The sequence below is a fragment of the Desarmillaria tabescens genome (assembly GCF_030435595.1).
Source record: "Desarmillaria tabescens strain CCBAS 213 chromosome Unknown EV420scaffold_1, whole genome shotgun sequence".
Classification (NCBI taxonomy): domain Eukaryota; kingdom Fungi; phylum Basidiomycota; class Agaricomycetes; order Agaricales; family Physalacriaceae; genus Desarmillaria; species Desarmillaria tabescens.
Window position 1 is genome coordinate 2,641,660 of NW_026848300.1, and position 16,170 is coordinate 2,657,829.

The 16,170-nt window shown below is 48.4% G+C and overlaps 7 protein-coding genes across 7 annotated transcripts; 5 read left to right on the plus strand and 2 right to left on the minus strand.

Annotated features, from left to right (window-relative positions):
- The first annotated feature begins 1,357 nt into the window (after positions 1-1,357).
- On the plus strand, positions 1,358-3,782 carry EV420DRAFT_83800 (uncharacterized protein). Its single transcript, XM_060483664.1, has 9 exons — positions 1,358-1,725; positions 1,781-2,132; positions 2,187-2,269; positions 2,316-2,476; positions 2,524-2,705; positions 2,752-3,049; positions 3,104-3,122; positions 3,178-3,450; positions 3,502-3,782. The coding sequence occupies exons 1-9, from the start codon at positions 1,459-1,461 to the stop codon at positions 3,592-3,594; spliced, it is 1,728 nt and encodes a 575-aa protein (XP_060339783.1). The 5' UTR covers positions 1,358-1,458; the 3' UTR covers positions 3,595-3,782.
- Positions 3,783-5,666, plus strand: EV420DRAFT_83801 (uncharacterized protein). Its single transcript, XM_060483665.1, has 3 exons — positions 3,783-3,994; positions 4,053-4,906; positions 4,976-5,666. Exons 1-3 carry the CDS (start codon positions 3,970-3,972, stop codon positions 5,510-5,512), a joined length of 1,416 nt encoding a protein of 471 aa, XP_060339784.1. The 5' UTR covers positions 3,783-3,969; the 3' UTR covers positions 5,513-5,666.
- Positions 5,667-6,080: 414 nt separating this feature from the next.
- On the minus strand, positions 6,081-6,890 carry EV420DRAFT_1634389 (kinase phosphorylation protein-domain-containing protein; the record flags this gene model as incomplete). Its single annotated transcript, XM_060476317.1, has 3 exons — positions 6,081-6,546; positions 6,599-6,756; positions 6,807-6,890. 3 exons carry the CDS (start codon positions 6,888-6,890, stop codon positions 6,081-6,083), a joined length of 708 nt encoding a protein of 235 aa, XP_060339785.1.
- A 48-nt stretch (positions 6,891-6,938) lies between these two features.
- EV420DRAFT_1497849 (uncharacterized protein) lies at positions 6,939-7,899 on the plus strand. The gene is made up of 3 exons (XM_060470943.1): positions 6,939-7,114; positions 7,168-7,236; positions 7,285-7,899. Exons 1-3 carry the CDS (start codon positions 7,035-7,037, stop codon positions 7,709-7,711), a joined length of 576 nt encoding a protein of 191 aa, XP_060339786.1. The 5' UTR covers positions 6,939-7,034; the 3' UTR covers positions 7,712-7,899.
- An 88-nt stretch (positions 7,900-7,987) lies between these two features.
- EV420DRAFT_1662756 (uncharacterized protein) lies at positions 7,988-12,224 on the plus strand (the record flags this gene model as incomplete). The annotated part of the gene is made up of 14 exons (XM_060478935.1): positions 7,988-8,156; positions 8,207-8,371; positions 8,421-8,495; positions 8,552-8,658; positions 8,709-8,839; positions 8,890-9,085; positions 9,135-9,558; positions 9,618-9,807; positions 9,865-10,072; positions 10,121-11,341; positions 11,390-11,486; positions 11,530-11,633; positions 11,687-11,820; positions 11,876-12,224. Coding segments are annotated over 14 exons (3,570 nt in total), but the record flags the coding sequence as incomplete, so codon positions are not given.
- A 1,714-nt stretch (positions 12,225-13,938) lies between these two features.
- Positions 13,939-14,571, plus strand: EV420DRAFT_84026 (uncharacterized protein). The gene has a single exon (XM_060483666.1). The coding sequence runs from the start codon at positions 14,041-14,043 to the stop codon at positions 14,386-14,388; it is 348 nt and encodes a 115-aa protein (XP_060339788.1). The 5' UTR covers positions 13,939-14,040; the 3' UTR covers positions 14,389-14,571.
- EV420DRAFT_1298367 (uncharacterized protein) lies at positions 14,393-15,865 on the minus strand (the record flags this gene model as incomplete). The annotated part of the gene is made up of 5 exons (XM_060468358.1): positions 14,393-15,281; positions 15,336-15,410; positions 15,468-15,559; positions 15,617-15,657; positions 15,710-15,865. 5 exons carry the CDS (start codon positions 15,863-15,865, stop codon positions 14,755-14,757), a joined length of 891 nt encoding a protein of 296 aa, XP_060339789.1. The 3' UTR covers positions 14,393-14,754.
- Positions 15,866-16,170: the final 305 nt, after the last annotated feature.

Here is a 16,170-nt window from a genome sequence, read left to right on the forward strand (position 1 = left end):
AAAGTTTTTTCTAGATTGAACTTCAATCAGATAAAAGCTTCAGGCCATATCCACCGCAGATGGGCTATCCCATCCCTTGGTGTGCTGGTTTCGACGTCAGATGTGCTGACATCGCAAGTAAGTATACTATTACAAGGACTTCTATTTGAAAAGCATATCCTTGCGTGTCGTGCCGAACACGATGATAACAAAGAGTCCACCAGCCTTGTGTAAGTTCTCCAGGTGTGTAGTTCACTAGGGCTTGATCGAAGCTGCCAATATGAATGTTCGTAGGATGCGTTCTTTCACGCAGTTCTTAGCCGGCCGGCGCGGGTATTATCTCTACGGCGCACATTGCTATCGTCCGAGTATGACTTTGCTCATCTTTGCATTCTTCGCATTGTGTCGAGCCACGTTACTTGCCTCGATTTCAACTGCATGCTGTCCATGCTCTCATCATGGAAGTAGTTTGCTTAGACTAATATGTGATCGAATTTTCTGATACGGGCCACGTCCTTTGCGGTAATTCTGTGGAGTCACTGGAGTGCGATAAGACCTCGGCGACTAGCAGTGTTCCAGAAAACAGTTAGGGGATCAGGTGCTTAACTGCATATTCAATCGGGATAATAGGTGAAGCTTGATGGCTGGGCGCTGAGAAGCTGTCCAAGTTAAAGGTTCAAAGTTATAGCAGTGGAGGTACTGCCGCATCTACAGGCCTCGGCTTTGACTGCCTCGCGGACGATGCTCCCAAAGATATGGTCTACAATGAATGGTAAGCACTGTAATCTAATCAAACCTTCCGGTCCGAGTGTGTTTACGAAGTTCAAGTTCCTAGTCGTGCTGCAAGGACAGCAGACTCTGGATCTAATCTCACGTTGGGAAATATCTCCATCGAAAAGTGTACACGTTCCGGCGACCCCTCTATCAAACCAGCAAGTCGTTCAAATTCGGATGTATTTTCAAAATTTTTAACAGAAAGAACAAAAATGTCTACTATTAGCAGTTCAAGCGTTGCGGGCAAAAGGGCACATCCCTTCATCGGTTCTCAGTTTGATCCGTCGGATGGTAGTCGACGATTCGCATCTTTACCTCACATTCGACTTGTGAAATGCCGGCCCGTATTGAGCCCAAAGTTAAACACGAGCTGGAAAGCAGCTTCTTTCCGGACCCTTGTTAAGTTCGAGTCGTTCGGTATTGTTTTTTTTGCACCATTTATCAGGCATCCATTTATTGTCGAGTTCATTTAGTCGATCTCTACAGCTACTTTAATTCTTGACACCTACGCTGGAGCGGCGTAGAGCGACGTACAAGCGGCGGTTCCACTATAATTATCCGCTTTTTGAAGATCCGGCAATTCGGTTACAGGTACCGGCTATACACTGAGCCGAAACTTTTCAGCTTGCTTCCTTCTTCTTAAAAGTGATAATGTGGGGAAGATGAGTGTCATTCGTACCCTCTCCGTCTTTCTCTGGGGTAGCCATGCACGTTCAGTCACCATTCCCGGACCCGCCATCGCCCATGGACAACAATGCGTACAACGTCATGCTGAATCGACCTGACCAGCGAGAGTGGAAGGATTACACACTTCACATTGACACTATTACTGGCAGAAAGCGGTCATTTTATGAGTTTCGAGAAAGGGTGCAAGACGCGGCTGCTGCGCTAGGAGGACCGGTCTCGGACGGTTGCTTGGGTCTTAGTGCTGAGCATGGCGAAATGGTGGGAATCATCAGTGAGAATTCTTCAGCAAGTTCATCATTGTTGGCGAATTTAAACCAGTGCTAAAGTCATTAAAATCTAGGATTATGTTGTACTAGTGCAATCACTGTTGTACCTGGCGACGCCTTTCACACTGATATCTTCATATTCCACTCCTTTCGAACTCGCGCATGCATTAAAGCTCGCTAAAGTGACCACCGTTTTCGTGCAGGCCCGCCTGTTTCCTTTAGTATTGTCTCAAGCAAAAGAGGCTGGCTTGTCAAGGAAGAAGATATTCATTTTGGGAGGACGTATCAGGGGCCGCAAGTCGTTGTCCGATATGATATCTCATGTCAAGGTCAACATACCGGTTTATGAGAACAAAGTTCGTCCTGCACGGAAGGATACACTGGCATATCTTGTTTTTTCTAGTGGCACTAGCGGCCTACCCAAGGGTAAGTGGTTCACTACGTTTTATATTCTTCCGCAGACTCACAAATGGTTCGCAGCTGTAATGATCACCCATGGAAATGTGATATATTCCATCTATCAAGTATTCGTAATGGGCAAGGCGGCGGATCCCATTTCTTCGGTAGGTCTCGTTTTACCTCTCGAACCTACGATGAACTTTTTTCTAGCCCATCGACACGCCGGAAGGCTTACCAATAACACTTGCATTCCTTCCTATGCACCACAGCTATGGTCTACACGTATACTGCTTTCGACCCTTTATAGTCCCCCACACGTATGTTATATTTCCGAAGTGGAACCTAGCGGCCGCTATGAAAGCTATACCTAAGTACGAAGATTATTGCTTTGCATGGTAATTCTAACGCAAATTTATAGATATCATGTCACAAACCTCGCGCTCATTCCTTCGGTCGTACATCAAATAGCGACTCATCCCAAGCTCAATAAACAAGATTTAAAGAGCGTGAAAACTGTTGGTTGTGGAGCCGCTTATCTACCCAAAGAGTTAGCCGACAAATTTTTAACTACCCTTCCACCCGACGTCGAACTCACCGAAGGTGCATTTGTTTCTCTTTGATAAAACAACACTGACCATCCAACCAGGCTACGGAATGTCTGAAGCTACGATTGCCGCACTCACACTGCCCGCCTCGGGTTCTTTGGGGGGTCGCCTGAAACGGATCAAAGGTTCTTCAGGCGTTCTACTACCTGGTGTCGAAGCTCGGCTTTTGCGCGACGATGGTACCGAGGCGGACTTTAATGAAGTTGGAGAGTTATATATTAAGAGCCACAATGTTTCTCCAGGCTACTGGAATAACGAGAAGGCAACCCAGGAGGCGTTTGACGATGGTTGGCTAAGGACAGGTGATAAGTTCACCATCGACAGAGATGGATACTTCTTGTGAGTTATTCCCTGTCTTTCAGCGACTCGACGTTTTAACTTTGCCAACGACAGCTTCGCGGATAGAGCGAAGGTAAAGCTCTGCCATTCGTTGTCGACTGAAGCAATCTCCTCATTGTCATCATTAGGACACTCTCAAAGTTTCAGGATCCCAGGTCTCGCCTGTCGAAATAGAGGATGTCCTTTTGGCGCATCCGGAGGGATTGATATCGGATGCAACCGTAGCCGGGGTAAGCGGGGGACGGACGTCAGACGAAAAGGTCCCTCGGGCCTGGGTAGTGCTGAGCCCAGCTGGTAAGAAAAAGGGGTCTGCTGAAGTTATCAAGGCACTTGAGTCGTGGCATCAAGAGAGCTTGAGCAAATATAAGTGGCTTCGTGGGGGCATCGAGATTGTGAAGGAGGTGGGTTAATAGTTTTTCTCTCTAGGTCACGAATTCATCAATACGACATAGATTCCGAAATCACCCACCGGAAAGACTCTGCGCCGTATTCTGGTTGATAAGTATGAGAAACGGATTGCTAAGCGGATGAAAAGCAAGCTTTGAATTATCTGGTCCGGGACTCGGAAAGAGTCGTTTCGTGCGTGCATACGCATGGATCTGGGAGTGTGCGTGGTCGTAGCCATTACGGGTCATTGCGTGGGTGAATAAGGCTGAATGAAATCATGAATCACTGTCTTCTATTGCCTTGTCCGAGGAAGCGTGACACTAGTTCAAGATCATCAGGATGATGATATCGATTGAGGTGTGGCCAACACGTGTATCAAGACATCTCGGAAGTGCATGCCAAAGCCCCGTGGAAGCTGGAACGACATACAAACTTCCCGTACATATGGAACCCATACACCTTCCTTCCATCGCGCTCTCATTGTGTCCAGACTTCACGCCGACAGATACTTGAAATAACGAATTACATCGCAAATGCACAACTGGGCCGAGGCCAGTGGTGAGCGCCCGTTGCAAAGCACCATAACAAGTATAATTGACACTTGGACTGCGTGCAGAATCTGGGGTGCTCTATCTTGTCAACGATCGTCGAGGGAAAAGATTTGTTCGTCGACCTCGTCCTCCACCAACTTCACCTCCACTCGACGAAGACTTTGACGCCATAACGCAGGAGTGTACCACTCGAGGTCCAGAGACCGAGTGGGGCACGAGAGTCAGAGAGTCCTGGGCGCCCACGTCTCCTCCTCTCGACGACGACTTTGATGCAGTGACATATACTGTTGTTACTGGCGCGCCACAGGCTGACGTGGAGACGGACTACTATGGAGAGAAGCCTCGGACAGAGACCGCCCCTAGTGTTTCTGAGCGTAAACTCCATCGTCGCGACCGCAGTATCGCGAGTACTAGCCAACGACCGACGCGGGGATATGACGAGTTCGGTATGGAGGACTGTGATTATGAGTACAAGCAACCCACCAGACGCGACATGCCTAGGTCAATGGGGTCGAAGAAGGTCCTGGACTCGGGCGTTGGTAGGCTGGCGCTAGAGAGGCTTAACGGAAGCCCGATGAGGCTGAGGAGAGTCAGCGAGTCTGTGTTGGATCATGGAAAGGCTAGGAGGATGAATGGAAGTACAGGCAGGAAAGCACCAAGGACAGGGCCTAAGGCTGGACAGGAGTTTGACGTCGTACACGATCAGATTCTTGAAGACGGGCCCGAGAGAACTGTAACAATTTCGACATGGCGCGAGAGGGTTGCAAAAGAGGCGAAATACGAAGATATGAGCGTCTATTATATGACGCAAGGCGACTACGAAGTGCAAGAGACAACTGAGGGTCGTTCATCTGGAGGTCCGAGCGCGAGGGGCGGTAAAAGCCAGGAGGCACCAGTGAGTCATTGGTTATCGCACGAGGTGAGTTAGGACTCTTGCCATAATGTATTTAAATAAAAAGGAAACTTACCAATATTTTCTTCTCTGTAGAATATCAACGGCATACACAGTCGCGCCTCACCCGTCCAATATGTTGTCGCTTCCGACGGGCAACGGTCTTTTTCATCGGCATCTAAATCTCGAGCCCCTCCCCGTGACCGTGCCTCGTCCAAGGAATTTCGCTCCGGGACATCACATAGTCCACGAGGTCCAACGCTGCAGGCTCGAACGACGACGCCCTATGTCGAGGGGACGTCGAGTTCGCATACCCCACTGCGTACATCCACCCCGAACAAAAGCATGCGATCACCTACACCCTTTATGCCCACTCGTTCGGGATCGACGATAAGTAGCATAAAATCAATAGCTACGTCCAATTTCCAGGACGTTTTATCATCTTGTGAACCGTCCTTGCTTCATGCCGCGCCAACGCTGGTGAGTCTGGGGATAAGAAGCGTGGAGCACCTGCGCGCGGTTGGGCGACTTACGGAGGAGGTCAGGGATAGGGAAGTGAGAGATGAAGCGTTAAAGAAGGGGCTAACTGTTATGGAATGGGCAATCTTATTGGATAAATTACGGTCTCTCTGATTTTTGGCCCAGGTCTATCTGGAACCAACGGATGGTGTATATGCATGTTCTAATTTATGTAAACAGTCTATAAAATGATGTAGTGATACATACGAATTAATTCGATGTATCTCCGGACTTATTACCTCCTTGTAGCGTCTTGAATTGAGCTCGAGTTCCAAACGCGACTTAAGTATCATACCATTGGGGGGAGGTATTGTTTGATAACTTTGATTTTGTCAAAACCTCGGCAGAGTATACATTTCGCGAGACGAAGGCTGCTGTGCATAGCAGAGATTCATGCGAGCTACCCTGTTGATTTCAGTCAATGGTAGTGGGTATCAGACGACCTCGCGTAACATCACCAATCTATGGACCTTCACGCACGCTTCCTTATTTTTTCCCGTCATATGTCAGGGACGTACTTACCTCCTGTGTCGAGTTCCCTGAGTTTGATACCGCCATGAGGGCCTCGCGTAATATGAGCGAATGCTCTAGGAAAAGGGAATCTTGCGATCGTCTAATGGTTTCATAGAGCATGACCAAACATTATATACAAAGGTAATCATAGACGGAAAAACATACAAGGTCACTCTCGTCCCCATCTGGCGCCTGGCTCGTTTCTTCTCGAGTTGGCATCCCATCTTCGACGGTCCCGGTCCCTTTCCCTCTCCCGGGATATATCATCATACTTTTCTGGTGATATTCGATACTGATCACGATAAGGTGGTGTTGCAGGTGATCTGCTTCGACGTCGAGGGTAACGATCATCATAGTCTCTTCGTTCCCGAGAACGGGTGCGAGGCGATCTTGAACGAGAGCTGGAGTGTTCCCTTCTCCTTCGGGTGTCGACGCTGGTGTGCCTCTCTTGTCGTTCTAGACGACGCAGTTCTTTCTTTGCCTTCTTCTCCTCTTTCCGTTCAGCCTTTCTACGCCGTCTTTCTTCCTTGTCCAACGCGGTTTGATCGGGGGAGGTAGCATTCTCAACGGGCTTTGAAGTTGAAGGAGTAGGCTCATCTTTTGCGACAGCACCTTTGGCATTTGGAGCGAAACCACTATAAGTCAGTGTCAGCATTAGTCCAGCAGTCATAGTAAGGCTCGACGTACAGAGCAACAGAGAGGGCCTCGGCCTCGGCTTCCTTTACTTTTCTTATTTCCTCTAGTCTCTCTGCCTCTGAATTTGAGACGTCTCTGTTGTACCAGTGCACATCCTTGTTTTTCTGCCAACGTCCAGTTGGCGCATTGATACTGTGTCCTAGATAATTCTGTTACCAAGCTGTTAGACATGGATATCATTAAATCAAAAAGAAACTACCTCTCTGTCCTTGTCTGCAGAGACGTCCGACCACTTGAATTCAGCCTGTCCACCGCGAGTGCCGCCTCGAATTGGTTCGAACATGGTAGGAGGAGAGCCTTGGAAAGTAACTTGGCCAAACAAGAGGCATGATATTCCCACGCTTTTCTGTAACGGCTTGCAGTGCTCGTTGCTCCACCCATCGCCGTCAGTTCCCTGGTACCCCAGCTCACGACCTTCACGCCCAAAATGCGCCCCTTCTTCTTCGCTGTTGTTGCTCTCTTTGCTGCCTTTGCAGAGGCACAGCTGACGGAAACAATCGTTGATGCGTAAGTCTGCTGCGCATGAAAGCTCGCATTGCTGACATACAGAATGCGTTCAGGAACGCCGAGTCGGTGGTTATCGTCGTTTCTACGAACACACTGTTGGGGGTTATTACTACGGAGACACTGTGAGTATTCTCGACCAAGCATGTCATATTTAATAACGTCGTTGTTAGAGAAACGTTGACCGGGACGACGACGGCGACCACCAATACCCGTACTAGAGCTACGACGGCTACGACAACGGCTACAACAGCGACCACCACACTCGCTCAAGGTGGTGGCGTTGTTGGTGCCCCAGCAACCACAACCAACGACGATCCTCATGGGCCAACGCCCTACACATACACCACCGTCATCGGTGGAATCACAACATTGATAGAGGACACTTTCACGCCAACATTCCCCGCCACTACACCTTCAACAGCCCCTGCTACTGGGTCGATAATGGCCTTTAGCCAGTACCAGTCAATATACGGAACTGTAAGCGCCTCGAGCGCGAATTCGGCGGCAGTGGTCCTGGTATCGCAGAAGGCATTGATGGGATTGGTCGCGACGACGGTGGTCTGTTTGCTGGGCGGTGTTTGGACAATACTTCCATGAGAGTAATGGACGAAGATATTGTTAACAGTGTTGGGATTGCATACATTTTGCTTAGTATCTTGCTTTTTCCCTCTCATCATTAGGCGTTCGAAGGACTTTATTAATCATATTACATGCCCTTGCAATACCCATAGCATTGACCCAATGAGCTATGTAATTATGGGCAGGTAGTAATTGTCACGAGGTGCAACTTGCCTTTTGCTATCATCGTCCAGATTGCCGGCATCACTGTCGACGAGTAGCTTAGGACGCGTCGACCTTATGTCTGCTCCTCAGCTCAGCATCCAGACATCGCTGACCCTCAACGACCTCTTCTCCGACTCCCGAACCCATGGATACTCTGGGCCCAGCCGCAACGTACGCCTACACAGAGCCTGCGCCAACGGTGGAAGTGCTATATGCAAGAGCGAAGACGGTTCTCGCTGTGCAGTGGCCGGCAAAGAATGTTGGTATTCGTGTGATTGTCGGCAGGAAGAGCTGATGAATGTTGTATAGCTCTTCGCGTAATAACCGTCTTGGACCCAACACAGGCCAGAACATCCGAACATAAGGCTGCTATTGGTCGTGGAGGTCATCGAGTAGAAGCCTCTCGCAATCTCTGGGAAGGCAGTGGTCTCAAGATAGACAGTGCCAGCACTGATGTCGCCTGGGCTCACGGTCGTATGTCTTGCGTCCATTTTCAATTTCATCTGATTCCCACAGGCGACAGAGTTCAGCAACAAGATATTGACCAGCGCTCGTAATGGAGAACTTATTATGTGGGACATAGTGAAATCCAAGTACGGTTAGTAATGCAACATAAACGGTTCTTTTATTCCATCTGACACGCTGCTTATACAGAACGACGGACGAAGGACCATTCACGTTCCATACACAAACTTTCAGTGTCTTCCATTGTCCACCATTACTGCGTCACTGGCTCGTCTGATGGTGACTTGCGCATATGGGTCAGTCTCTTGACACGCTTTACGTTTGTACTGACGCGAATATTTGGAAGGATATCAGAGATCTTAGCAAGTCTATCAATCGTATTCGTCACCCTACGACAGTGCGGAGTGCAGTATTTTCTCCTGTAAACTCTCACCCGCTTCAAGTTGTGGTCGGTTTGGATAACGGTAGTTTGTACCGGTACGTCAATATATCTATTCGACAAGGCTTGTCCTGATCCCATCATGTAGATGGGATTTACAGATGGGTCAACGTGGACAATTGGATCGTATACCTGTCGCGCATACAGCACCGGTGACGGCCCTCGATTGGTGCCATACGCCTTCGAATGCGATGCCAGGTGCTCCAAGCATGGTCCCAGGTGGGGATATGACGAACGGTGGTCTAGGGTGGATAGTTTCTGGTGGACTGGATCGCTGTGTAAAGGTCAATATACTTACGTACATCTTTTTTCTCTGTTTGAATTTTGATACAGGTCTGGGACCTGACTTGGCCATCGATTTCGATCCATATCCCTCACAAGCCAACCTACACTCTACATCCTTCGTTTCCAGTTCGTCAAGTTCAGTGGCGTCCGTCGTACGAATGCGAGATCGCTATAGTGTCGAACGCCGAATTAGGAACGGGTTCTAATCCAGACATGTCCCAACCACCTGCTCTTGCAGGAACTGTTGAAAGAGGAGGAAACCGACTTGATCTTGCAGGATTTGGCGGTCGGGATGCATCTCAGAATGGGGTAAACAAAGATAACAGCTCCGGGATGGCATCGGGATTCAAGGCAACCAAGGCGTCCAATGTCGTCGTTGGGATGGGTGACGCCATCGAGATCTGGGATGTGCGAAGAGGCTGGATAGCAAAATGGTCTGTCACAGGCTCTGCGATAGAAGGTGGTGTCACAAGTCAGTTGTGCTTTTTGCTCGTGGATTCTGTCCTTGGCCTACTCACGATTGCATCGCAGACATGACATTTGGAGATTCACATGTCATTTGGGCCCAGCATTCGTCTGGAATGTTCTCTCAAATTGATCTCAGAGATGCTACCAAGCCTCTTGACGCGATTACGAGGGTCTCCGCAAGTTGGGAGGCTTCTGGTTCACTGGCGTTCGTGTCCGACGACAAGAAACTTTGGGAAGCACCTTATGACGACATGTAAGTTCTTTCCGACTTCGTATCAATTTTTTTGGGTCGTTGACGGAATGGTGAAAGATCTCCGGAGCAGCGCGAACGGATGCCTCAAAATACACAGTCAAAACTCAAAGCTCTGGGAGACAGTTCCTACCTCCCAGAATGCCAGGCGTCGGGCACCTACAATCCACCCGGAGCAGAACATGAAGTAGCGGCTTTCACTAGATTAGCGAAAAGTTACCGAATCAGTGGCCAAGATCGGAAGCGAATATGTGCTCTTAATGCACAGGTGAGGTTCGACTATGATTGTCTACGGACATATGCTGATATCAATCAGCTGGCTTTTCAAAGTGGAAAAAATTGCGCGGGACAAGTGTGGTTACTTGTTGAGGCATCGCTGACTGACTTAATGCCGGATCTTGAGGATGAAGACGAAAATGCCGGTCGACATGCAAATTCCGTGAAATCACCTTCGACACCTGGTAATGCGCCGCCGCCTCCATCCCCCGCGACGCACAGTCTGCCTCTCGAGAGAACAGATTCGTCAGTTACTCTGACGAAGAAAGTTAGCCCTGGTCGAGGTTCCGGATACAATATTGACCTTGGATCTACGCAGCGTAGTGTTTCTAGTTCAGGCCGAATAACCCCATCATCATCAAAGAATTCCTCACCGAGACAAGGTGTCTCCCCTCTCCCTCCGGGTACGCCATCATTGCTAGGAAGAAGGGATTCGAGAGAGTCCCCAGTGATGCGGCGTCCTTCTGTATATCGTCGGCCGTCCGTGTCGATACACAGTTCAAGTCCGGGAGACAGAAGTACCAGCAGTCTTCGACACATAGGAGAAGGTGCTTTGGATGACTCCGATTCATCTCCCAGCGGGAACGAAGATGAACCAATAATAGGTGATGGTCATACAAGCGACGATGAGAGTGCTCAAATACCCTTCTCGCCTAATCATCCCGCAAGGAGGTCGTCATCAGTGCTCCCTAGTCCACTTTCCCATGTCGTTGGCCATCAGCGCTGGACGGACGATGAAGAAGACGACGAAGACGACGATGATGACGATGCATCACCATCACCTCGTTCCACTGATTCAGAATATGATGACAATCATGAGTCGCCCCGACGTTCACCACCACGTTTACCTTCGAGATCCAGCTCTTCAAAGAGATCAACGAAACGGAGTTCCCTTCTAAGGAAATCTCGCAGCCGCAGTTCGACTCTTGCTTCTCTGCCAGGGCCGGGTTCTGCGAAACCGCTGACGCGCAGGGCTTCACAGAGTAGTGTTAAAACCGTTACTGTGGGAGAAGGTGTCCAACCTGAAAGTTCGAATGGCATCAAGACCGAGGAGACTGTTCGTGACTTATCTCATCAGAAAGATAGGAGCATGACGATTTCCGAGGTCATGTTGGATTTAGGTGAAGGGGATGGTGGTTCACCCTCTGTTCCTGTCGATGTAACGGATAGACGCGAAGATCTTGTTCGCTCGGAAGAGAAAAGATGTCGAGAGCTAGCATGGGAGGCCTTGCGTGACGCTCTCGATGACTTTGCTGATGAGGTAAGTGAAAATTGCGTATCAAAATATCTTGAGCTTAACACAATCAAGGGTGACATGCAAATGTGTGCGATGTTGTCTGTTATAGCAGCCAAAGAACTAAGGATCGATAAACGGAGAATTGTCGGTTTCCTTGACTCCTACATTGGTAAGTCTTGCCATCTAAGATCCCGCACTTGAATGTTAACGAGGATGTATCTCATATCCAGACGTACTTACTAGGCTACGATTACACACTTGTGCTGCGTATTTGCGGAAGGTCTGTAAAGCTGAGGAGATTCGGGAGGCTAGTCAGGTGAACATGCATTTTTGATCTATTGCCATAGTGCTCATACTTTGAATGCAAAGCTTGAAACCACCATCTATACTTCATGCGGTCGATGCCGCAAAGCGTTGGCTCTGCCTCTTGGTACCACTGATCGCAATGCAGGCTATTGGCTCTGTTCGACGTGCAAAGCGCCGCCGGCAATGTGCAACATATGGTACGGTATATTTTCCTCAAATTTTCTTATTCGGCGATTGATGAAATTTTGGCAGTCGGCTTCCCGTTCGCGGCCTTCTTTTCCAGTGTTCAATATGCTCTCACGGTGGCCATCATGTCTGCTACCAGCGGTATTACATGCAGCGACCAATGGTGCACCTTCCCAAATCATTTGTTCCAACTGCAGCTGCCACTGAAGACCGTCGGGGGCGATCAGTTGCTCGTAGCTCCACAGGGACGGTTATAGATGATGATAGCAGTTCGACCATCAGCGCTGTGAGCACGGTTGAAGCGCAAGCCTCTGAAACCACAAATACTTTGATGGGCAGGATGAGCAATTTCATAGGACATCCGTGTGCGGCTGGCTGTGGTCATTTTTGTTGGGCAGCAAACGGTTCCAATGATAGTATATGATGACAATGAAGATGTTGATAGACTTTCTTGGAGGACGAACCAGATGTTTACAGCGGAAGGTGATTACCTCAGCCTCGATCTCCGTGAAAAGGGGCACTTCGATTCAACATAAACTTGACCTTCAAATCAATGGGGCGATTAGTTCCTTTACATACAACGAAAGTGGACAAGAAGAAGAAAACACGGTGAGCTAACTCTTTCCCTGATGTTCCTCGAGTAGCCTCATGGTGATCTCTCAGATCTACACTGGGACTGAAATTGAAGAACTGTACTCTTTCAAATACATCATCGCGAACGAGCCGTGGGATGACATACCTCCCGTCTATCTGCTACGACGTACGAGACCAAAGCCGTCTCTTTTCCAGTACGGAATCGGATTCACGTACTCTAGCCTTGCAGACCATGCCACGCGAAGGAATCTACTCCCAGAGCGTCTTACGATGTCAAATACCTTAGAATACCTTCAAAACCTCACTGGGATTAGAAAGAAACTGTACTATCGAAATGTCGAATCTACCAATGTGGCACTTTACAACAACTTCAAATCACTTGTGGCTGAGAAAGAACGGGACCGTGTAACTGATATCCTCGAGCCGGGGTTGAACGGAGAATTTTTGTGGTATTACGATGCTATTAATATCGCTTGAGACTTCTGTACGGGATTCCTTTCTTTTTGTGTTTCCGTCTCTAATATGTGCACAGGCTGTTCGAAGCATCGGATATATAAATACTTGTTCCCACTCTCATTTCACTGTATCGTTTCACGATAAATGTTATCATTTTTCGGGCCCGATCACCAAATACGCCCTTATAATATCCATCCTCCCATAAAGGACTCGTCTGCATACTGCGCAACGCAATTTTCGATACCCTGAAACCTCGTGACAGGACTTTCAATGGGATTACACGCATCGCCTCACAATGGTTCTGTCTCTATGCACTTTTTGAACTCCGTGATGATGTACCGACCCTGCGAAGCGCGGTTCTCGTCATACTGCCCCGTCATACCGCCGCTGCTTTGTGACGTGCTGCTTAAACCCTAGGCTTTCTAGGCCGGTATTTCTATAAATGCTGCGACTTTGCAAAGCTAGTCATTGAAGAATGTCTGCTCACTTCCGACTCAATAATCCTCCTACCTTGATTTCGGCGTATTCAACCCGCGGCGATCTTGGTAAGGTTAAGCATCAATCTATACTTCACCCGGATAAATTACCGGTACGATGAGGGGGGGCTACATATGATCACCTAGCGACCTGGAATGTATCAATACAGCTCCGTGCTGTTCTACCGCGAATCTGTGTAAGCCGCAGCTCCTTCGCCGAGTCTGTCGGTGTCTGTAGAAACTCATGCCTTCAACACGCAGCACTTTCTCAAAGGTGTACACTTCCTGAATTCTATCCGCTCAGCCAGCCTATGACTGGCGTTTTCGTCCTCAAAATCTATGTCAGTCTGCTAGTACCTCCAGCAAGAATTTTGGATTCAGACAGACAAAATACAAGTGACGGAGTTTTCAGAGCGATATGTACAATGGTCGTTTAGGTTACGGTCATTTTATGCCGTTAAACGGGCCTTTCAATCAAACATGCCATATCATAAAGGAGCTTGCAAACTTGCGGTTCTATCTGGGATCGCCACCCAAAGTCAAGGAGGAGAATGTCTGTCTCATGCACTGATATGGTGGAAGTGGGGCTGGAGGAAAATGTACGTTTAAAAGACCATTCCCCTTTTTCCTCCGCTCAGCGATATCTATCTAGACTTGTTCGATATCAAGTGAAGAAGACTACGCACCTCCTCCGTACGAGAGAGGATGGCAGCCACCTCCAGCATATACACCGCCATGCTTAGATCCTCCTCCTGTGAAATATCTGTGTCTTTTTGGATTCCGTACGTCTTCTCCTCTGATCCTGAACATTTGTCCTTCATCGTCTCTCAAGTTTGTCCCCTCTTGTGGGTAATCGGATCGTTAGCTTTGTGTCTCCCGCTGCAACACATATTTCCTCGGTTGTTCGTTCCACGGCGGCGGAATATAGATTCGGATGTATTATCAAAGAGGATGCGTAGAACGGAAATACGATGGGCTAGTGTCTGTTTAATCTTAACAAGTATTTTCTTCTTTGTTGGCGCCTTTGTATTGATCATAAAGTTGTACTTGTGATAGTGTCAGTACCATCGCACGCCACATAAGACGGTAGACTGCCTTCATCCCGCATTTCATGTTTGAAGACAAGAGGAAGTCAAAGAGGTTAGAGCTGGCTTCACGATTCAACAATTTCTGTCCCAATGAAACTTCAAACTCTCCAACATCGAGACCCTGATGGTACGGCAATGTCTACGCATTTACGCAACCCTGAGGGAATTCATGGACTATTTTCGATTCGCACGAGGTTTATTCGCAGCCACGAATACTAACTTGAGATCTCGTGGTACAGATAACGAGTTAGTATCGACAGGTCCCCCAAACTTCGCTGATATAAAAGTACGCCCCCTTCTATTGATGTTGTACAAACCCAAGAGACCTATTTTACAGCACCGTTATGCACCAAACGAGGTGGTACACTTCAACGCCGAGATCGAGGATAGTATGTACGCTTCCACGTTCACGCAAGACGACATCAACGTGAACATTGCCCTTGGGAAATATATCTCCATCCCACAGTGTTCGCCAACTCTCAGGAGAGTGGAAGAACGCGTTGTTGCTGTGACCGCTCGTGGAATCGACCCTGACGGTATGCAAACCTTTCTCGCGCCGACCAACATGTGATCCAAATATCATAGACCCCGGCTCAGATGACAGTAACGCCGCAATAATCTTCGCGACTTCGTATTGCCTCTCTTCGTCGAAGAGATGGAAAAATGACGAGATGTGGATGGCGGAGATGTTTCCTCGGAGCTCAGCTAAGGACTGTACTTTGGGGAGCTCCGGGATGCCAAGGACAGGGACGCCGTCCCTCGTCAGACTTTTCAACTGAAAGATGTCTTCAGGGATGAAGCGTGCTGGGAAAGTCTCAGCTGTGCTCTTGAAGAGTCTATGTCCGAGTTCCCAAAATTCTGTGCCATATTCTTAAGCTGTGCAGAGCGAATTGCAGAGGAAGGAGTTCATACCAGGATGCAAATCGGAAGCTATGACTTGTTCCACCGGATATCCATCTGCGACCGCCTTTCTGGGGTCATTACCGACTATGCAGATGCTAGATAGTCAGGGCGAAAGTGACATTACATGCAAGAATTACGAACAGCAACATCCAATGTCTGCATAGATTGCTCCCTTCCGATCTTTTCCGAGGTTCAAGAACTGTTGATAGCACGGCTGCCTCGAAATATTTAACCTCGACGCTGGAAGTCAGGTATGATTGACACGGCGGATTCGGGGGCCGCTCGCTTACCTGGTAAAGGAGAAATGGCGAATGCACGGATAAGGATACACCTGTACCGTCTTGCATTAGGGTATTTATTACTCAGTGAGAACGTCAATCAACCTTGTACGCCGCGTCTTGGATAGTAAGAATATGACTCTTGAGCATGGCGTCGTCTTCTATTCCAGTTTGAGCTTTAAAGAATGCAGTTTCATTTTCTGCCAGTTCGTAGAGCGTAGGATCCAGCTGGCGAGCAACAAGGACTGGCTCGTGGCTCATTATGGGGGAGATACTAGACAGTGAGAAAAATACTTACAAATGCCAGAGTTTATATATATAAAGTAAACGGACTCATTTGTGCCTCACAGACATTAAAAATAGAGGACAGAAATAACAGCTACGTGAGAGTCGAGGCTAGCGTGCCGTGTAGAAAAGGTCATACTAAGTGGGAAAAACCAGAAATTGCGCTTGTCCCCTCTTGTGGATAATTGGCTCGTTAGCCGCATTGTGCCTCCCGCTAGAACATATATTTCTTCGGTTGTTTGCTCCACGGCAGCGGAATATGGTGGACTATGTTTCCGTCC